Source organism: Platichthys flesus, chromosome 5 (genome assembly GCF_949316205.1).
Source record: "Platichthys flesus chromosome 5, fPlaFle2.1, whole genome shotgun sequence".
In the NCBI taxonomy this organism is placed as follows: domain Eukaryota; kingdom Metazoa; phylum Chordata; class Actinopteri; order Pleuronectiformes; family Pleuronectidae; genus Platichthys; species Platichthys flesus.
In genome coordinates, this window is record NC_084949.1 from 772566 (window position 1) to 795859 (window position 23294).

Here is a 23294-nt window from a genome sequence, read left to right on the forward strand (position 1 = left end):
CAAATGTCGCGAGACTTAACGGGTGATCTTCGTTGCTTCTTCTGCGGGCTGAGCAGAGCTCTACCTACTGGAGTGGCGCAGCAGCACATGTGCACCAACGCTGCATGCTTGTGACATATTTGGTTGTTTTTTGGTACCAACGATCTGACAATCAGGCAGCTAAATGGAATCCAGCATTCATTCATTTCATGATTCATACATACTGTTACATGTGAAAAAACACCTGGAAACACCTTGGCTGTTGATGGAAACCAGACTTACTGTGGCTGCTCTTCGTTATGCAGAAAGGCCATGTTGATTGGCGGTCAACAAAGATTAAAATAATAAGCTGTGATCTTAGAATATTAAGAGAGACAGCGCCACAACAATATTAAACCATTCCTCTTATTCAGTCAGTGTGACCAAGCCAGATTAAGAGGAATCTTTTACCTGTGTGCTGCGCAAGGGTGTAAAATGTACTGAAATATTGTAATCAAGTAAAAGTACCTTTACTTTGATGAAATGTACTTAAGTACAAGTAAAAGTACCCATCTAAAAATCTACTCAAGTAAAAGTAAAAAGTAGTTCATTTAAAATGTACATTAAGTAAAAGTTACTTAGTTACTTCCAACTACTTGATGGGGGCCGCTTCTATACAGTGCAAAAAAGGACAAGGAGTCATAAATCCAATCTAAAAACAGTTATTTTTAATTATAGGAGAATCTTAACAAATATAATTGCGATGACATTAAACATGTCAAACATTTAACATCAATCAATCAATCAAATTTATTTGTATAGCCCATATTCACAAATTACAATTCATCTCATAGGGCTTTAACAGGGTGTGACATCCTCTGTCCTTAACCCTCAGCAAGAGTAAGGAAAAACTACTAAAAACCCTTTTAACAGGGTAAAAATATGTAGAAACCTCAGAGAGAGCCACATGTGAGGGATCCCTCTCCCAGGACGGACAGAAGTGCAATAGATGCCACGTGCAGGAGAACATCATCAATAATCAAAGTCTCTAGCAGCATTTGATGAGGGTAGACATCCCGAAGGACAACCCCAACATGACATGCCAAGCAGTCCCGCTGCAAGCACAGTCCATGCTCAGCAACCATAACTGAAAGTGGTAGATTATTCCACAGCCGAGGGGCTTGATGGCTAAAAGCTCTGGCTCCTACTCTACTTTTAGAGAATTTAGGGACGACAAGTAGGCTTGAATTCTGGGTCCTAGAAATTTGTTTTAAGTGACTATTAAAGGATAAATGAGGATTAAGTTAACTTTGGTGCGCACAGATGACTCATTAATTTGCACAAATTGGGAGCGATCAGAAAAATACGATTTAAACCAGTTAAGGGCGGTTCCATTAATGTTAATTAACTGTTTGAGTCTTTGTAATAAAATTTGATGGTCAATTGTGTTGAATGCTGCACTGAGATCTAACAGAATGAGGACAGACACAAGTCCCTGATCTGAGGCTATTAAAAGGTCATTAGTGACTTTTGCCAAGGCTGTCTCTGTAATGTGATTGGCCCTAAACCCCGATTGAAAGTCTTCATATATATTATTTTCCTGGAGAAACTCACACAGCTGATTGGCAACAACTTTTTCTAAGATTTTAGAAATGAAGGGGAGATTAGATATTGGCCTGTAATTGGCTAAAACCTCTGGGTCTAGGATGGGTTTTTTGAGTAGGGGTTTGATGACAGCTATTTTAAAAGACTGTGGTACATAACCTGATGATAATGACAGATTGATAATGTTAAGTAACAAACTATCAATTAGGGGCAGAATTTCTTTAAGTTATTTTGTAGGAATGGGATCTAAGATACAGGTTGTTGGTTTAGAACCTGAGATTAATTTGGTAAACTGATCACGGGTGATCAGAGAGAAGCTGTCTAAGTAATGGGTAGGATTCTCAGCCGTTTCTGAGATCTCTGTTGTTGGGAGGGTATTAGTGCCAATTGAGGGCAGGAGATGGTTGATTTTATTTCTAATAGTTTGAATTTTATCATTAAAAAAGGTCATAAAGATATTGCTATATAGGGATCGAGGAATACTGGGTTCGGTGGAAATGTGACTCTCTGTCAACCTGGCTACAGTGCTGAAGAGAAACCTGGGGTTGTTTTTATTCTCTTCTATTAGTTTTGAATAGTAGGCGGCTCTTGCTTTGTGGAGAGCCTTTTTAGATTCTTTAACACTATTCTTCCAGTCTATTAGATGTTCAACATCGTTGCTGGAGCGCCACTTCCTTTCTAGTTTTCTTGATAATTGTTTTAACTCATTTGTCTTGGAATTATACTAATTTACTATGTTTTAAAGAATTTGTTGTTTATATCTACTGCTAATACGGGTTTAAATGTAATTGGGATTATTTCCTTAAATTTAGCTACAGCACTATCAGGTAGACATCTAGAAAAGTAATTTTTTATTAGTGGCATATATTCAGTTGTAGGCATAGGCGGTTGCCTAGGGCGCCACTCAGAGGGGGGCGCCAAAAACCTTTTTGCTATGCAGTGTTTTTTGCGCCCCCTTCTATATGTGGTATGGCCAAAAATATTGTATTTAATTACTTTAACAGTAATTTAAGTAGTTTCATTAGAGAAATCAGTGAATGACAGCAGCACTCAGGTGGAACGTTTGGCACAGGAGCAGTTGCACCCCGTACTGTCAGATGCAGTCTGGATGAGGAAGTGAATGCTCCGTGTGTTTATTTCTGCTGCATTCATCCTGTACTCTACAGGTTAGTAGTGGGTGACAGTCACCTGCGTTAGCTCCTAAAGCCTCCCTTGATCACCACGGATGTCATTGAGACGTGTTGATGTTGTTTTGATTATCTACTTAGACTGGTAAAACTTAGAAACTCCGCTGGGCAGTGAGGGGAGACAGTCGCGCACTAGGTGGGCGGGGCTACATTCGCCTCTTTAGGTGTTTATTTTACCTGCGCGTCGTCTTGCAGGCGGGTCGCGATAGTATATTGTTTACTTTACAGTGTGTAGTTCAGCTCCGACACACACAGACTCTGTAATTCATGTATTGTTATTGTGCCTTATAAAGACCACTTATAAGCTAATGTTCAATAGGTCTTTTGTAAATGTTTATATTTCTTTATGCGTGGGAGTCGGGTACAGTGCCAAAGGAGTGGCAAACCGGGGTGGTGGTTCCCCTGTTCAAAAAGGGGGACCAGAGAGTGTGTACCAATTACCGGGGTATCACACTTCTCTGCCTCCCTGGTAAAGTCTACTCAAAGGTGCTGGAAAGGAGAGTTCGGCCGATCGTCGAACCTCAGATTGAAGAGGAACAATGCGGTTTTCGCCCCGGACGTGGAAATACGGACCAGCTCTTCACTCTCGCAAGGATCCTGGAGGGGGCCTGGAAGTATGCCCATCCGGTCCACTTGTGTTTTGTGGATCTGGAGAAGGCGTATGACCGGGTCCCCCGGGAGAAACTGTGGGAGGTGCTGCGGGAGTATGGGGTAAGGGGGTCTCTCCTCAGGGCCATCCAATCTCTCTACTCCCAAAGCGAGAGCTGTGTTCGGGTCCTCGGCAGCCAGTCAGTTTCGTTCTCAGTGGGTGCTGGTCTCCGCCAGGGCTGCGCCTTGTCACCAATCCTGTTTGTGATATACATGGACAGGATATCGAGGCGTAGTCGTGATGGGGAGGGGTTGCAGTTCGGTGGTCTGAGGATCTCGTCACTGCTTTTTGCGGAGGATGTGGTCCTCATTGGATCATCGGCCTGTGACCTTCAGCACTCACTGGATCGGCTGGCAGCTGAGTCTGAAGCGGCTGGGATGAGGATCAGCACCGCTAAATCTGAGGCCATGACTCTTAGCAGGAAACCGATGGATTGCTTACTCCGGGTAGGAAATGAGTCCTTAGCCCAAGTGAAGGAGTTCAAGTACCTCGGGGTCTTGTTCGCGAGTGAGGGTACTATGGAGCGTGAGATTGGCCGGAGAATCGGAGCAGCGGGGGCGGTATTGCGTTAGCTTTACCGCACCGTTGTAACGAAAAGAGAGCTGAGCCGCAAGGCAAAGCTCTCGATCTACCGGTCGATCTTCGTTCCAATCCTCACTTATGGTCATGAGGGCTGGGTGATGACCGAAAGGACAAGATCACGGGTACAAGCGGCCAAGATGAGTTTTCTCAGAAGGGTGGCTGGCGTCTCCCTTAGGGATAGGGTGAGAAGCTCAGTCATCCGTGAGGAACTCGGATTAGAGCCGCTGCTCCTTTACTTAGAAAGGAGTCAGCTGAGGTGGTTCGGGCATCTGGTAAGGATGCCCACTGGGCGCCTCCCTTGGGAAGTTTTTCAGGCACGTCCAGTGGGGAGGAGACCTCAGGGAAGACCCAGGACTAGGTGGAGAGATTATATCTCAACACTGGCCTGGGAACGCCTCGGGATCCCCTCGTCAGAGCTGGTCAATGTGGCCCGGGAAAGGGAAGTCTGGGGCCCCCTGCTTGAGTTGCTCCCCCCGCGACCCGACCCCGGATAAGCGGATGACGATGAGTTTATGAGTGATAATGTATATTAAGATGTTTGGAGGAAAGAGACACCATAATAATTGAATGTATGTTTTATGCACTTTAAAATGCAGTTACACTTAAAAAGAAATGCTTGTACTTGACCACCTGGTGCAGAGACCACAACCTCCTGCTGAATGTCAGCAAGACAAAGGAGATGGTGGTCGACTTCAGGAAAAGCCTCACTGAGCACCCCCCACTGACCATCGATGGTGCTGCTGTGGAGCGAGTGAGCAGCACCAAATTTCTGGGGGTGCACATCAGCGAGGACCTCTCCTGGGCCACCAACTCTGCATCACTGGTGAAGAAAGCCCAGCGACGCCTCTACTTCCTCCGCAAACTCAAGAAAGCAAGAGCTCCCATACCCATCCTGAAAACATTCTACCGGGGCACCATTGAAAGCATCCTGTCTAGCTGCATCACTGTGTGGGGCAGTAGCTGCACTGCACACAGCAGGAAGAGACTGCAACGCATAGTCAACACAGCTGGTAAGATCATTGGTGCCCCGCTCCCTTCCGTGCAAGACACTTACACCACCCGCCTCACCCGGAAAGCCACCTCGATCGTGAGCGACACCAGCCACCCCGCACACGGTCTGTTCAGCCTCCTACCCTCTGGAAGAAGGTACAGGAGCCTCCGTTGCCGCACCACCAGACTCGGAAATAGTTTCATACACCAAGCTGTCAGGAAGCTAAATTCTCTCCCCTCACTCCCCCCAGACATACCTCTAGTCTGACTGGAGGCTTAAATCCCCCCCAAAAAACTAAAAACACTCAGGACTCTCTTGTACTTCTTGTATTGTTTGCACTTTATGACTTAAATCACTACGTTTACACTTTTAGAGAACCTTATGCTGCTGTACAAAAATTCTGTATGTTTACTTCTGCAACAAACTGTCTCTTGTACTGTTTGCACTTCATGACTTAAATCACTACGTTTACACTTTTAGAGAACCTTATGCTGCTGTACTTAAAAAATTCTGTATGTTTACTTAGTATTAGGAAATGTCTTGTGTTATCTGTTGTGCCTGTGCACTTTATATGTCTCACTGTGGGAGAGTGGGAAACGTTGTATCGATTCCTTATATGTTCTGAACATGTAAGAAATTGACAATAAAGCTACTTTAACTTTTAACTTTTAACTTTAACTTTTAACTTTTAACTTTAACTTTAACTTTAACTTAACTTTAACTAAATTGTGTTTAATTTGAATAAGATGCAGTCTGGATGAGGAACTGAAGGCTCTGTGTCGTTATTGCTGCTGCATTCATGCTGTATTCTACAGATATACTTTGTTGCTGTGGTATCAATTTTTGGACCCATAAAGTATATCTCCAACCAATACTTTGACATTAAGAAATTTATCTAACATTAGGGTAAAATGAGGCGAAAATCGAGGTACGAACCTCCTTGGTGTTGCTAGCACATTGAGGGTTATGGTTAGAGTGTGTGTGTCCCAGCAACTTTGACGAAGAAAGAAATCATTTTATGATACGTTTTCGTGGGGGGGGGGGGGGGGGGGGGGGCGCCAGGAGTGAAGCTTGCCTAGAGTGCCAAATGTGCTAGGGCCGGCCCTGTGTGGTTACCAAAATGAGTAGGTTTGTGCACACACTGACTGAAACCAATAGAGTCTAGTATTGAAATAAATGCTACGCTAAGGCAATCTTTATTATTATCAACATGAATATTAAAGTCACCAACAATAATAATTTTATCGGTCTTTAGGACTAAGTTTGATAAAAACTCAGGGAATTCCTTTAAAAATTCAGTATAAGCCCTGGGAGCACGGTTAACTACAGCAAATATGATTGGCTTTTGGTGGTTCCTGGATTGGCGTGGAAGACTAAGAACCAGACATTAAAATGATTTGTAGCTGAGTTTAGGTTTAGGATTAATTGATAGACTGGAGTTAAAAATAGCAGCAACTCCACCTCCTCGCCCAATTTCTCTAGGAACCTGTGAATTGATATGACTGGGGGGAGTAGATTCATTTAGACTGACATATTCATCTGGATGCTATGTTGTAGTCGGAGACTATTTCATTAAATAAAAGAGCCTTTTTTGCCAGTGATCTAATGTTTAAAAGCCAACCTTTAAAAGTCTGGGTTTCCTGTATTGTTTCAGAGGTTGTTTTAATTTTTTTTTTTTTTTTAAATGTGTTTATTATTTTCCAGAATGAAAAAGGAACACAGGACAAACAAAAATGAAAAGGATAAGAAAAAAAAAGACCCACCCCAAACTAACAGGATCAGCACATCCTAGTAAAGAATTAACAGAAGCCACAGTCATGACAATAAATTAAACATACAAATTTACAAAAGACTACACAAAGTGAAGAGTAAACTAGCAGATACAAACAGCAGGCGTTTCACAATGGTCCATACTTTAGTCCTTTCCTTGAAACAGTTGCAGTACAGGGTCCCACATCCTATCAAATATGTCTCCCCTGTCTTCATTATGAAGTCTCAGTCGCTCCAGGTGAAGCATATTTGCCATTTCTCTCAACCACTGATCGTACGTGGGTGCAATGTTAGACTTCCACCCACGAAGAATTATCTTCTTCGCGATCACAGTTCCAAATAGGATAGCTTTTTTCTCATATTTATTGGCAGAAGACAAAGGGGTGGTTGCCCCGAGAATGGCTACAAATAGATCCGGCTCCCAACATTTCCCATAAGCCGTAGAGAAGCAGTGAAAAATACTTTTCCAGTATGTGTACAGTTTGCTGCATAACCAAAAAGAATGCGTTAAGTTACCAGTCATAGACTTGCATCTGTTACAAATGGGTGAAACATCAGTAAAGAAACTGTGCAGTTTTTCTCTGGAATAATAGAGCCTATGCACCGTCTTAAACTGAATAAGGCAATGTCTGACATTCACAGAGCAATCATGTACACTTTTTAAACATTCATCCCATACTTCATCTTCCAGTTCTGCATTCAGCTCATCTGTCCATGCCTGCCTAAGACTCGCTGTGTTCAACTGTGTATTGTTGTGCAAGATCCGGTAAAAGAACGAAACCGCCCCTTTAGCAGTAGGTTCAAATTTGTTTATTGCCTCAAGGGCCTCATGCTCTACCAGTATCTCAAAGCCAGGTAAATGCATCCTGACATAATTCCGAATTTGAAAGAATCGAAAAAGATCAGATTTAGGAATGTCATATTTAGCTACAAGTTGTGGGTATGAGGCAAAAATACCGTTAATGTACAAATCACCTATGTTGCAAATGCCTTTCCGTTTCCAGAGAAGGAAAACACTATCAGACAGACCTGGTAAGAAGGAATGGTTTTCACATATTGGGGTATCCAAGTAGGTTTTTGGAGCCTCAATGTAATGTTTTATCTGCTTCCAGATTCTTATGGTGTTGCCAATTACAAAGCTGTTATTAAAGCATGCCTTTTTAACAGCAGTGGGACTGTTAAGAAGAGCGGACAGTGAGTTTTTTTTACAAAGCATTCGCTCCATACTCAACCATGCAGGGCAGGAGTCTGCCTCAGAAGCGGGACCCTTCTTCCACCATGCAAGAACGGACAAGTGCGCAGCCCAATAATAAAACTTAAAATCCGGCAAAGCAAAACCTCCCACATCCTTTGGTTTTGATAGGTGTTTTTTAGAGATTCTAACTGTTTTATAACTCCAGATGAAAGGTATTATAATTGAGTCTAATTGTTTGAAATATGACTGCGCAATAAAACATGGGATGGATTGGAAAAGATGGAGAAAGCGGGGTAGTACTATCATCTTGATTGCATTTATCTTTCCGATCATGGATATTGGGAGGGTTTTCCAAAACTCGATATTGGTTTTAGCTTGGTCAATTTTGCTTTGCCAGTTCACTCGGAGGAGATCATTTGGGTTTTTGGTGATAGTCACTACTAAATATTTAAAAGCTTCATAGGATTTTTTAAATGGAATGGATTGCAAATATGCGTTGTTAAATGCTGCGGAGACTGGCATAAGTTCTCTTTTCTCCCAGTTAATAGAGAATCCTGAGAGACTGCCAAACTTACCAATGAGAGTCAGGAGAGGAGGTATTGATACCGGTGGCTGGGAAATGTACAAGAGAATATCGTCCGCATATAGCGAAAGATGATGTTTATAACCAAACATGTCGATGGGAGAGATTAAAGGGCTTTGCCTGATACTAGCAGCAAGTGGTTCGATGATGATGGCAAACAAAAAGGGGGAGAGGGGGCAACCTTGACGGGTCCCACGGTGAACTGCAAATGGAGGGGAGATATTCTGATTAGTAATAACTGATGCGGTCGGATGTGAATAAATTATTTCAATCCATTTCATGAAGGAGGGTCCGAATCCGATTTTTTTGAGCACAGACATCATGTAGGGCCACTCTACTTGATCAAACGCGCGTTCAGTGAAATAACAACTGCCTCTTCTGAATGCTTGGCATATAAGATGTTGAAGAGGCGGCGTAGATTGAAATGCATATGTCTACCAGGCATAAAACCGGTTTGATCTGGATGTATAATGGAACATATGCATTCTCTAAGCCTATTGGCCAGAATTTTTCCCAGGATTTTGGTTTCGATGGATAATAATGAAATCGGGCGATATGATGACACCACCCGAGGATCGCGGCCTGGCTTTGGGATTAGCGAAATATTTGCTCTATATAAGGTAGGCGGCAAACCTGAAGTTAGCATCGTATGGTTGAACATGCGTAAGAGCAGAGGTGACAATTTAGGGCCAATTTTTTTGAAAAATTCTACGTTAAATCCATCTGGACCCGGCGCCTTGTTATTAGGGAAGGAAGAAATAACCTGCGTAATCTCATCCAGATTGATGTCTTTATCTAGCACATCAGCCGAGTCCAATGATAATTTAGGTAAATCCAGATTCTCAAAAAACGCATCAAAAGCTTGAAAATCTAGGTCGCCCTGTGACTGATAGACATTAGCATAGAAATCGGCAAAACATTCATTGATCTTCATCGGGTCCGTATGTAAGGTACCTCCCTCAGACTTGATACAATGTATGGCTCTGGAAGCCTGTATTTGCCTCAGCTGGCGAGCTAACAGCCTGTGCGGCTTGTCGCCAAGCTCAAAATATCTCTGTCTAACTTGTCCTAGTAATTTTGATACTTTTTTGACACTATAGAATTATATTCATACCGTAGAACAGTTATTTTATTAAGTACTTCTGTTTTCTGTTTGGTTTTGTATGAAACTTCTAACTTGGTCAGTTGATCATCAATTTCAGCCAATCTTTCCTTAGATTTTTTTTTCTCTGCTGCCTCATATGATATTATATGGCCTCTAAGGACAGCCTTCATGGCCTCCCACAGAGTGGAATCATCTACATCGCCCGTATCATTGGTGCTTAAATATAGCTCTACTTTACCAGAAAGATAGGTACAAAATTCTTCATCTTTTAACAGTGTATTATTCAAACGCCAATTATATTCACCTCTCTTGTGTTTCAAGTCAAGACTTAAAGAGACAGGAGCATGATCTGATATTAGTATAATGTGGTAAGTGCAGTCAACTACTGACTGTAGCAACTTAGAATCCATCAAAAAGAAGTCAATCCTGGAGTAAGACTTATGTACTGTGGAAAAATAAGAAAAATCCTTCGTGGTGGGGTGGAGAAGCCTCCAGATATCTACCAAATTATAAGACTGCATAAGAGTGTTCAGTGTACCACTGTTTCTAAATGTACTAGTTTGGGAGTGCTGTCGATCAAGGACGGGATCTAAAACATAGTTAAAATCACCGCCCATGATTACATTTGAATCTGTCAAATTTGGCAAAGCATTATAAAGGTACTGGAAAAAAAACGGGTCATCAAAGTTGGGCCCGTATACATTTACTAATATTAATGGTATGGAGTTCAGAGTCCCACTAACTATCACATACCTGCCCCTCTCATCTGAAATCGTGTGAGAGTGAATAAATGGTATATTTTTTCTTATTATAATTGCAACACCCCTTGATTTTGTACTGAAGTTTGACTGGTAGACCTGAGAAGCCCACAAGGGATGAAGTATTTTTACTGCTGTTTTTTTAATGTGGGTCTCCTGGAGAAAATATATGTCAGATTTAAGTGCCCGTAAATGTGCATACACTTTCCCTCATTTGAGTGGGTTATTCATGCCTCTTACATTCCAGCTAGTTATCTTAACTTCACCGTTGCTGTGTCTACGCAAATCAGCTAACATAGAAAGTATCTATTGTACATATATAAAGAAAACATGACTGTGTGGCAAGGAATACTCATTACATTTAAACTGACAGATGTGCTGAAAAAACGCCGGCGGTTACATCCCATCCCTCAGCCTCGCGGCTCAGGAACTTCTCGGCTTCGGCCGGGGTGGCAAACGTGCCGGTGTTGTTGTTGACCATGACCACGAACTGCGCTGGGTGTCGGAATCCACACCGGATCGCCCTGGCCCTGCATTTCTCCCTGATGGCTCGAAAAGCTTGACGTTTCTTCATCGTGGCCGAAGTGAGATCCGGAAAGATGTACACCGGGCGCCCGTCGTATTGTAGAGGAGCGTTCTCTCTTGCGAGCCGCAGCACAAGCTCTTTCACCTGGTAGTAGTGTATCCTCGCGATGATGGCTCTCGCTTTGCCGTCTGTAGCCGGAGCCAAGCTCCGGTGGGCCCGGTCCACTTCTACTGGGCGGCTGAAGTGCCCCTCTCCAAACAGTTTAGGAAGCAGCTCAGACACAAACTCTGTAGGCCGGCCATTTTCCGTTTTCTCCTTAATCCCGACAATCCGAATATTCTTTCTGCGGGAGCGGGACTCCAGGTCGTCCAGTTTAGCTTGTTGCTGCTTGTACTGGGAAGCCAGCGCGTCGTATCTCTCCTCCAGCCCGTCCAGTTGCACTTCGTGCGACTCGGTGGCGACTTCAGTAGATGACACCCGCTCTCTGACTTCGGCTAGGGCAGCTTTAAAGTCCGAGATAACTCCATTGAGCTCGGTGAACCTCATGTCGACCCTGCTGCCCAGCGTGTTTATGGCTGTCAGGATGTCTTCAATGGTAGTAGGAGCTGGAGGGCGAGCTACATCAGCGCTAGCTTCGCACGCGTCTATTAGCATGGTACAGTGGTCGCCAAAGTCGTCCTCCCTGGGACATTTGTCCTGCTTCTTTCCTTTGCCAGCTTTCTTCATCTTGACTAAGATGCTGTAGTTCACTTCTGGTACACGAAACGATGATTAAATGTCTTATGTGCGAGGGAAATTGTAAAGTCGGGATGGAGCTCCTCTTACACACGTCTACTCCATATCGAAACCAAACCGGAAGCCTGGTTGTTTTAATTTGTATAAAATTTTTGTGTGGAGTTCTCGCTCTGTTATTGTTTAATTTCAATAATTTAATCGGACGGTGAACAGACACAATCTCTATGGGGTTTTGTGACTGATCCAAAGGGAGTGCAGAGAAGTGTTTAGCACTGCAGCTCTGCTTCCTGGTCCCAACTATGGGTTGTCATGTTATAGACTGAGTAATATTCCTAGATAAGAGAGCTGCTCCATCCCAAGTGGGATGAACGCCGTCTCTCCTAACAAGACCAGGTTTTCAAGTTAGCCAATTATCTATAAAGCCCACACCGTTTACAGGACACCACCTCGACATAGACACCATAACAGCCAGCGGTTAAAAGACAACATGCGGCTTAACATGTCATCACCTGTTGTATTAGGGAGCGGGCCAGAGAAAACTACTGTGTCCGACATCGTTTTAGCAAAAGCACACAGCGACTCAACATTCAATTTAGTGACCTCCGACATACGAAGCCGGGAGTCGTTGCTGCCGCCTGAATTACGATTTTATTGTATTTACCTTTTTTAGTTTTAGCCATTAACTTAAGTTTAGATTAGAACCGAGTCGCCAATAAGTTTGTTTATCAGCGGGTGCCTCGCTGAGAGGAGCGAATCTATTTGAAACGTGAGCTGGTGGCTCTTTAATCGTGGGCTTTTTAAGTCTAGCACTATGCCCCCTCTGGAACGTCACCCAGCTGCCCTGGGCTCCCGGCTGCACGGGACTAGTCTGGGGACTGCTCGTTAAAGCCTGAAACATTCTTCTGCGTTTTCACGGGCCCGTAAGCGCAAGAGCCCTTCCGGGTCCCTTACGTGCTTATGTATCCCTCCTTACGTGCTGACGGGTGTCGACCCCCTTTTCTAAAATTTACGGCAAAGCTCCGCAAGCTCACTCAGCCCGCAAGGCTGTGATTGGTCTGCTCTACATCCCTTCTGGAGCTGCATTTCCGGTTTCATGCCCCCATAATACCGGCAGAAATCACGGAAGATTTAGAAGAACGAATATGGACCAAATAGAAGAGCACTTGGCAGAAGATATCCGATAGTATGATCACTTGTATAACCTGTCACTGACTGGCGGATTTGTCCGCCAGAAAAAGGCTACGAGGAGCCGCAGTGGCTATGTAAATAAACAATCGACGAAGAAGAAAGAAGGCGTCTCTAAGGTCGTCTTCGACAAAAAGCATTACTCCGCCTAGTGTTCTGGCGCGGAATTGCTTTGTAAGATGCGCAGCGGTTGGGGAAGCATGAATGAAAACGAGTCTTGCGCGGCAGACGCAGTCGCAGAAGCATGTTTCAGGCTTAAGGCTAAACAACGTGGCTCCGCGGCTAGCGGGAGCCGGCTAACTACAGCTAACGGAGTTTCTAAGCTGCTGAGCCGAGCTTCTAAGTCTCTAAGCCGAGCCTCCATCGCTATCATCACACTACATTTATTACATGTAACACTACTGTTAAGAGGGCAGAGGACTAGGTAAACATTAGACACTCGGGACAAGAGAGAGCAGTGAAGCAACAGGGAGAGAGAGAAGACATCGCTGCTATAGAGCTACGAGGGTGAGCTCAGACAGAACACAGAATCACTAAGCACGATAGAGTAAGGGTTGATATGTGCGAGTGTTTAACTACAGACCGGTGATTTTAGCCGTAGTGCTACAGAGAAACAGCTGTGTTTAGCAGTGGAGCTAATTCGCCGAGCGACCACCACCAGTGGCAAGAAAGCAGGAAATGACGCAGCATGCTTACCGTAATGACGTCAGTGGCCTGTCATCCATCAACCTCCCTGTAGCTCTCCCAAAAGTTCTTAAATGTCAACACAACATTTAAGAACTTTTGGGAGGACATGTCAAGACATGAACCACATGACAGCTAAAATAAAAAGTTCAAATGCTGCTGTCCCACTGTATATTTAAACTTTTGGTTAAACTTTGGTCCACCTTTAGAGCACTAGTCTACAAACTTCTTTTTGAGTTTGAGCATTATATAGCTGTTGCCTTTTTTCCGTTTTAAGGCAAACTGCTTGCTGAGATGTGGCCATGGGTTTTCTTCATCTGCTTTAATCTCGACTGGCGGAAAGTTCGATGCTTCCTCTTGTTGTTCGCCCGCAATATCATCCTTCTCTAGATCTCGTGACTCGGTACCGGCGGCTTGCATTGACTCTATCATCCACTCTATGCAGCATCTACCACCGGTGTTGTGCAAGTTCACACCTCTCATGAACTAGTTCAAAGTTCAGTTCATACAAATAAACAGAATAGTTCACGTTCATAGTTCATCATTTAAAATCTGAACTAGTTCATATTTCAGTTCATTTCATAGTTTTAACGTGGAAAGTGAGAATTAAAGACTTAAGTCGTTTTTTAAAGAAAACTGTATCCATCACTACCTCTTGCCTTAAACTGTACTTCATATATATCAATTACTTAAATAAATATTTTCTTTTGTTTTATTATTGCTAATTATGCCTGTTTATGTATTCATACCCTGCAAACAAAAGGCACAACAAATCAAAGTTTCAATACATTTATTTTGAAATGGTTCCTTTTATTTTGAAAAAGGACTTCCTGAAAATACAGAAAAGATCGCTACTGGCAGGTGTGCCTGGCTGTTGGAATGAACGAAGTAGCGAAGTACAATACTTTAGTCAAAATCTGCTTAATTAAAAGTAAAATTAACCATTTCCTTAACTACTCAAGAAATTGCAAAGCACACAAAAAACTACTCAATTACAGTAACGTGAGTAAATTTAATTCGTTAAATTTAATAACATGCTTTGCTTTCGAGTTATTTGCATTTGAAAATTATCCTTGTTGACAATAAAAAATATAATCAACAAGGCCATGTTGGCTTGATAGATTTTTTATATATAATTATATAAGACCAGCATGACTACATATTCGTATTAGTATTGTATTAGTTGTACTTGTACAATTTATTCACAGAGCTAGAGAAAATAGAGAAAATAAAGAGAGAGCACAGGGCTTAAATCATCATCACGAACTTCATCATGCAACCTTTTGTACTTTTGCTTTATTTGCAATGAAGCTGAATCTTAACAGATCTTGTTTTCCACATATTTACATAAATTACAGTAAAATGAGAACTTTTTGCTAAGAATGTGCTTTTATTTAAGTGGGATTTACCTTGACCCACTGATTATTTATTCTATGAAAGCTAAAGACTTGAATAAAAAAGGATACTAGCAGAACTGTGGAACCTAAAATGTGAATGATGTGAAATGAATCTGATAAAGGCATTTTGACTTTTAGTCAGGTATTTGTGAAAAAAATATAATCAACAAGGCCATGTTGGCTTGATCGATTTTTTATAAATAATTATATAAGACCGGCATGACTACATATTAGTATTAGTATTGTATTAGTTGTACTTGTACAATTTATTCACAGAGCTAAGACATAATTACGTTATTAGTACATTCAATGACATGCATATAACAACATTAAATAAGCCCTCATTTCAACATGAGCAAAGAGAAGACTGAGTTACAAAAGACCTCAGATGTGAGTTTATCCACCTTCGACCCAGTGTTGTATACCACCATGTCTGATTATTTACAAAGCAGAGAGTAAAGACATGGAGCAAGAGGTTTCCCTCCTCTACTCAACTCAATTTCTCCTCTCTGCAAGAAAAGTCCCCAGCTTTCTATTTCATCCTCTGAGTGCTCCGAGCACCCTGTTGTAGCAGTGTGAAGTTCTAGAGAAAATAAAGAGAGAGCACAGGGCTTAAAATCATTATCACGAACTTCATCATGCAACCTTTTGTACTTTTGCTTTATTGCGATGAAGCTGAATCTTAACAGATCTTGTTTTCCACATAATTACGTAAATTACTGTAAAATGAGAACTTTTTTCTAAGAATGTGCTTTTATTTAAGTGTGATTTACCTTGAACCACTGATTATTTATACTATGAAAGCTAAAGACTTGATAAAAAAAGGATTCTAGCAGAACTGTGGGACCTAAAATGTGAATGATGTGAAATGATAAAGGCATTTTGGCTTTTAGTCAGGTATTTGTGATTAGCACACCAACAAACTATTAGTCTGCCTTGATAATTTCCATAAACAGAAAAGTACTCACATTCATTACTTAAGTAGAAGTACAGATTTGTGTAAAAAAAGACTTTGGTAAAAGTAAAAGTACTGATTCAACTACTTTACTTAAGTAAAAGTAAGAAAGTACAGGCTCTGCAATGTACTTAAGTACGAAAGTAAAAAGTGAAAATAATTTTTTTAGGACTATGTTTCTTTTGATAACTCGACAAAACGAAAAAAAGTTATACGCAGGCAAAATATGATAGTTCTCCTCTTTGTTGACGGCCTGAACAGTGCTGGTACAGAGAGAAAAAATGACTGGACACTAGTCTAGTTTTGCTGCAAGCCAACTTTCAGATGGAATAATACAGACTGAACCCCAACCGAGGTCCTGCATGAGCACCTGGGTAATATTTAACAAGGAATAAATGGATAGGGAATGTGCTCACGTTGATTCAGTCCCTGACCTTTGTACACACCGCCCTTCGCTACTACCGATTGGATGGTTTAGTGAGGCCCTCGGATCGCAGAGAAGACAATGAAAATGGAAGGCTTATAAGGGGTAGTCCGACCAACCTTCGGACGCTTAGGGTCTCGCACAAGTATTGTCTGCAAAGAGTAGATAAATATAAACACCATCTATTACAGAAAACATTGATTTAGGATTGGCTGTTGAAAGATCAAGACCTTTTAATACTGTTCTATAAGACTATATTATCAGTTTTGCTAAACTATTCACCCCACAAAGTTTTGTCTGTCTGTATGTGGGACCCATATCTTGCTAACTGCTAGGTCAGAGAAAGAGCAGTGTCAAATTGCAACACAGTATAATTTAATTGGGCCCGCTTTGGATGTGCAATACATGGATTATTGATAAAAATGTAATAAACAAGCGACCAGCGCTGTGTAGCAGTAAGTGGAAGTTGGGCAGTGTGTTCTTCATTTTGCGGACTGAGTTGAATCTGTCGTCTTCTGCCTCTTTGGATAAACTTCAGCTACAGATATACTATGTTGATAATCTCATGGCAGCAACATTCATACAATCCCTTCTTCCTTAGTAAGTAAACGACAGAATAAAAGCACAACATTATTTTTTTTGCTACAATACTAATTTTTTGCTTTTATTGGGAAAGGTTGTGAATTTGGGTCTGAAGATTGTGTCCTTTGCTTAAAAGACCTTTGAAATAGGAGACAAGTTTATGTATGAAAAAATCCCCACAGTTGAGTCAATTACTCAAGCTAGGCTGAACGCAAAGGATTTTTAACTTCACTTTGCACTAGTGATGTCACAATATGAAATTTTGGTGCCACGATTATTGTCAGAGGAAATATCACGGTTTTGCGGTTTTCATGAAGAAGACACACAACAAGCAATACATAGTTAATATATAGCTAATAATATAGCTAACAAACTTAAATATTTATTATATCATCAACTATATCTCGTTAACTTTTCCAGTGTAACGTTTGCCTATTTAAAAGTAATTTATAAAAGCTTTTATTTAGTTACCTTATGGTGGAAGGTTGGTCAGTGAATTTTGTGTTTCCTGTCATCATAGGTGTAGCTGTTTGGGACTTTTATTGTGAAGGGTTACCAACGGATGTTGTTCGCTTTCGGGAGCGATGTTTGACTAGTGTGAAAAATCACATTCTTCATGTCTTTAGTATGATTAAAGTTAAACCAAAAATTCTTCAATCGTGTTTTACACTGTGAATCCTATGGCAAGTCAACCTGGACAAAATTCGTCACTCGTCCGAAAAAGTAGAGGCCACTTTATACGCCGTTTTAAAAACAATGTCACGTCGTTTTTTTTAACATGACGTGAATGATGCATTTTGTCCAGGAAGGCTTTCCATAGTGTCTTGGGAGCAGTGTGTCAGATAGACAGTAGAGGACAGAGTGTTGAGGAGCAGTCATTGCCATGGAGCTTTACCTGGACCTCTTCTCTCAGCCCTGCCGCTCCGTCTATATATTCGCCTCAAAGAACAACATCCCCTTTGAGTTCAAGAAGGTGTCTCTGATGGAAGGTAAGTTCATGTTTACACACAGACACGACGAATATCCACACCCAGATCCAGACCCGAGAGGTTGAACAGAAGCCACACTACTTTTTGGATAAAAAAACGATCGTCAACTTGTTAACTTTCTTCTACTTTGATCCGCGGTAAGTGACTTCACATGCCATAGAAACTCTTATGTACCCAGCCCGCTGGATGAGAAAGTGAATAGAAAGTGTCAGTTTATTTATATCATGGTCACTTAAAATGGTTACATTGCTATATTTATATTTCCAGTATGCTATCTTGTAGTATTATTTATATTATGGTCACTTACTTCTTAATTATTTTTAATTATTTTCTGTATCATGGTCACTACTGTTGCATATTTTTGTTTTCATTACAATAACACTTAACATCATTCCACTTTATCCCCAGCACCTGCTTTTGCACAGTGTCTGTTTTGCAGGTTGTTTGTTTCTGTACACTTATTATGTGTAGTTTTAGTAGTGTACATATTGTGATCTTTTTCTTTTTTTTTTTATTGTGCTTCGGCACTGTTACTCTAATTCTGTTTTTCTATCATTGCTGTAACAAGTGAATTTCCCCATTGTGTGGATAAATAAAGAAATCTAATCTAAGTTTATACTATAATGAAAATATAATGTTATATCGTCTGAACATTTTAGATATCAGTGCTCTAAATGCAAGAGACTTTTCAAGATTTTGTCTTCAGAAAACCATTCTGACTGAAATTTCTTTCAGGCGAGCAGTATGGAGAAGAATTTGGGAAGATCAACCTAATAAGAAAAGTTCCTGCTCTGCGAGATGGAGACTTCTGCCTGGCTGAGAGGTGATAAATCAAACATTTATTGGTAGTATGTTTTGCATGTGAGTCCTGTGTGGTGCTCACTAGTGGTGTTTGCCTCTGCAGCATTGCCATCCTGCTGTATCTGGCAGAGAAGTATAAGACTCCGGATTTCTGGTACCCAGCTGACCTCCACCAACGCGCTTGCATCAACGAGTATCTTTCATGGCAGCACACAGCTATCCGTCTGCATGGATCCAAGATGCTCTGGCTCCGGGTATGGTCACTTACGCCTATGTGTGAGCTTTTCCCTCCAGCTTTGAAGAAGTGAGGTCAGCTGGAGAAAGTATATGAGGGCAGTGCTCCATTAGCAGCTCTAGATTTCACTTACTTCACATTTCCTTTTATAGTATATCTGGGCATTTGTTTCACTATTCACTGTCATCGATCCCAACACAATGAAATAGAATGATACCCTCTTACTGGAAACAAGCTCTGTTTTGTTTTTCAAAAAGGTATCTTGTATTGTATCTTTTTCTTTTCCCAGACCATTAGTGTGGTCTTAACTGTATCCCTGCTTTCTGAAAACATCCTAAAAAATGAGGCTCTATCTCCACAATACTTCAGTCGACAGTGATCCAATTCTACCCCAATGCACAAAACTCCAATTGCCCCTGACATCTATGCTGTTCTCATAGAAAAAGTGCTACACATAGAAGCACTGTGTAGTGAAGTTGCAGGCTCAAAGATCTTTCTCTACTCATGATAAAGTACACTATATAGTGAGTCTGCCCTTTTTTAGTGCTGTCTGAATGCATAATTTGAACATTTTAATACTCAGTATAGTGGACTCATTGTATCCCACAATGGATCGTGAAAAGTAGTCTACAATTAATAGTCACTAACTGACCATTGTGTGCCATCATGCATTTAACTTGTGCTGAATGAAAGAAAAATGTCTAGACTAAAGGAAAAGTAATGTGTTGAATTCAATTTTATTTGTATAGTGCCCAATCATAACATGCATTATCTCAAGGCACTTTACATAGTAAGGTCAAGACCTTAAAATTATAGAGAAACCAACTTAGGCAACTGTGGAGAGAAAAAAATTCCTTGTTAACTGAAAGAAACTGGACCCAATGTGGGCAGACTTCTGCCTTTACTGGTAAGGGTAAATGGAGAAAAATGCTAAAAATTGAACTAATAACAACAAGTTGAATAGTTTATTTAATCAGCTCTTGCAGGTAATTCCAATCAAGATATTTATGTTTGTGCTGTAGCTTTTGATTCCTAAGGTTCTGGGCGTGGATGTCCCGCAGGACAAGTATGATTCAGCCTTGGAGGACTTAAATGGATCCTTGAAACTCCTGGAGGAAAAGTTTATCCAGGACAAGCCATTCATTGCAGGAGATAACATCTCATTGGCTGATCTGGTTGCCATTGTTGAGGTTATGCAGGTAAACTTCCAATAATGTCCAAGTCCAGAGGACTGATAAAGGGCCATGGTGATTTACGTTACTGCCAATCAGTTTGAATATCAACACTGTTTTAGATGTCTTTTGTTGTCTGAAATTTCTGTGCAAGTGATAATATACCTTTTCATTTTACCAGCAAGACAAAAACAATATTTAAAATGTCTTTAAAAATCCAAGCAGTGACTAACTCTGTCCACTTGGGAGCAGAAAAATCCATCAACTTAATTAAAACATCCTGGCCAAAATTGACCAGTTAGAACAACAACTACAACACAATAATCGGATAGATATGGAAGATAACTATGTGGAAAACACTTCTGTGTTGCAGCAAATTTCCAGTTCCAGCATGTGTAACATTACATAAAAGCTTTGGGCCACATATAAACAGAGGAGCACTGGAGAAGTAATTGAGTAATTGAGCAAAGCCAGTTGGAGAATCAGACATCTCAGCATACAGTAAGTTCAAAAGCAACACTGCTTTAAGAAAATACACACATTTTTATATTCAGATCCAAGATCAAGCTGGGCAGATATACTGTTGTATTTTGTGTCCAGTCATGCTATAAGAGTAATAGCTGTGGTGAAAGTAAACAGGTACCGTCCCACACTATGCCACTAAATGCTAAATTTGCCACTACAAAATACTAGGAAGAGGGAACAACAGCTGGCGGCTAAAACACACAGACAACAACCCCATTACAACGCAAAAGTTCTAAATAGCGTTTGATATCACAGCATATTTGTGCTGTTGGTTTTTCATTTGTGCTGAAGTGACTTATCTGTTTAGTTCCTTGTCCCCAAGCTGGAAATGGAGATGTTAGTGCACAGAATACAGTTGCTGATCAAGGTTGATGAGAGCTTTGTGACTGAAACAAAACTAAATGTTTTGTGTTTGTGTCACCTATCATGGGGGTGAGTAGTCAGAGGAGGTGGCTCAACAGTTGGCTCTTTTTACATTAATGATCCCCTCGTTACCCTCCTTTGTTCCACTGACAGCCTGTTGGATCAGGCCTGGATGTGTTTGAGGGCAGACCCAAACTGAGTGCATGGCGGGACAGAGTCCAGGCTGCCATTGGAAAGGAGCTGTTTGATGACGCCCACCGCTCCCTCTTGGGAGCCCAGGAGAGTGTGACATTGATGGACCCCAGCAAGATGCAGTTCCGCAAGCCCAAGATCCTCAAATTATTCATGTGAAGAGAATATTGGTTCAGTCCAAACTAGCTTGGTAAATTTTGTGGTAACTCATTACAAATAGCGTTGATAATTTGTATGATTCGGGTACCAATAAAATACTATGGGGAAAAAGTTAATGACATTGGTTTTAACAACTTTTTTTCGTATGTGTCATGAAAAGGGGAGAACAGCGAGGCACGTTTGATTCCATATAGCTATAGGAAAGGGTCAGTATTTGGTAACGGATTCATTACAATTTCTTGCCCGCTTTCCTGCTTTCCTGCTTAACACAGACAACACACACACATCATAATACATCTCTTTTGAATAGACAATACATAGTACAGTTAGGTCCATAAATATTTGGACATTGACCCAATTTTCACCATTTTGGCTCTGTACACCAGCACAATGGATTTTGAATGAAACAATCAAGATGTGCTTTAAGGGCAGACTTTCAGCTTTAATTTGAGGGTATTAACATCCAAATCAAGCAAACGATGTAGGAATTACAACACATTTTATATGTTGCACCCACCTTTTTAAGGGACCAAAAGTAATTGGACAATTGGCTGCTCAGCTGTTCCATGGCCAGGTGTGTGTTATTTCCTCGTTGCTTCATTGACAAGGAGCAAATAAAAGGTCTAGAATTAATTTCAAGTGAGATATTTGTGTTTGGAATCTGTTGCTGTCAACTCTAATTATGAAGTCCAAAGAGCTGTCACTATCAGTGAAGCAAGCCATCATTAGGCTGAATAATCAAAACAAACCTATCAGAGAGATATCAGAAACATTAGGTGTGGCCAAATCAACTGTTTGGTACATTTATAAAAAGAAAAAAACGCACTTGTGAGCTCAGCAACACCAAAAGACCCGGAAGACCACGGAAAACCACGGAAAACCACTTTGGTGGATGACAGAAGAATTATTTCCCTGGTGAAGAAAAACCCCTTCACAACAGTTGGCCAGATCAAGAACACTCTCCAGGAGGTAGGCGTATCTGTGTCAAAGACAACAATCAAGAGAAGACTTCACCAGAGTAAATACAGAGGGTTCACCACAAGATGTAAACCATTGGTGAGCCTCAAAAACAGGAAGACCAGATTGAAGTGTGCCAAACGACATTTAAAAGAGCCTGTACAGTTCTGGAACAACATCCTATGGACAGATGAGACAAAGATCAACTTGTACAAGAATGATGGGAAGAGAAGAGTATGGAGAAGGGAAGGAACTGCTCATGATCCAAAGCATACCATCTCATCAGTGAAGCATGGTGGACATAGTGTTATGGCGCGGGCATGTATGGCTGCCAATGGTACTGGTTCCCTTGTATTTATTGATGATGTGACTGCTGACAAAAGCAGTAGGATGAATTCTGAAGTGTTTTGTGCAATATTATCTGCTCATATTCAGCCAAATGCTTCAGAACTCATTGGACGGCGCTTTACAGTGCAGATGAACAATGACCCGAAGCGTACTGCAAAAGAAACAAAAGAATTTTTAAGGCAAAGAAGTGGAATGTTATGCTATGCCCAAGTCAATCACCTTGCCTGAATTCAATTGAGCATGCATCTCACTTGCTGAAGACAAAACTAAAGGGAAAATGCCCCAAGAACAAGGAGGAACTAAAGACAGTTGCAGTAGAGGCCTGGCAGAGCATCACCAGGGACGAAACCCATTGTCTGGTGATGTCTATGGGTTCCAGACTTCAGGCTGTCATTGACTGCAAAGGATTTGCAACCAAGTATTAAAAGTGACAATTACATTTATGATTATGTTAGTTTGTCCTATTACATTTGGTCCCTTAAAAAGGGAGGGCCACATATAAAATGTGTTGTAATTCCTACACCGTTCACCTGATTTGGATGTAAACACCCTCAAATTAAAGCTGAAAGTCTGCACTTAACGTTCATCTGGATTGTTTCATTTCAAATCCATTGTGGTGGTGAACAGAGCCAAAATAATGAAAACTGTGTCAATGTCCAAATATTTATGGACCCAACTGTAT

At 41.3% G+C, this 23294-nt stretch overlaps 1 protein-coding gene across 2 annotated transcripts; it reads left to right on the plus strand.

Annotated features, from left to right (window-relative positions):
• Positions 1-17475: 17475 nt before the first annotated feature.
• On the plus strand, positions 17476-21423 carry gstt1b (glutathione S-transferase theta 1b). Of its 2 annotated transcripts, none has more exons than XM_062388029.1 (5): positions 17476-17860; positions 18596-18683; positions 18765-18915; positions 19958-20095; positions 21110-21423. In XM_062388029.1, exons 1-5 carry the CDS (start codon positions 17755-17757, stop codon positions 21305-21307), a joined length of 681 nt encoding a protein of 226 aa, XP_062244013.1. In that variant the 5' UTR covers positions 17476-17754; the 3' UTR covers positions 21308-21423. The 2 variants fall into 2 exon arrangements, with proteins under 2 accessions (XP_062244013.1, XP_062244012.1); XM_062388028.1 differs by having other exon boundaries at positions 17482-17860; positions 19919-20095.
• Positions 21424-23294: the final 1871 nt, after the last annotated feature.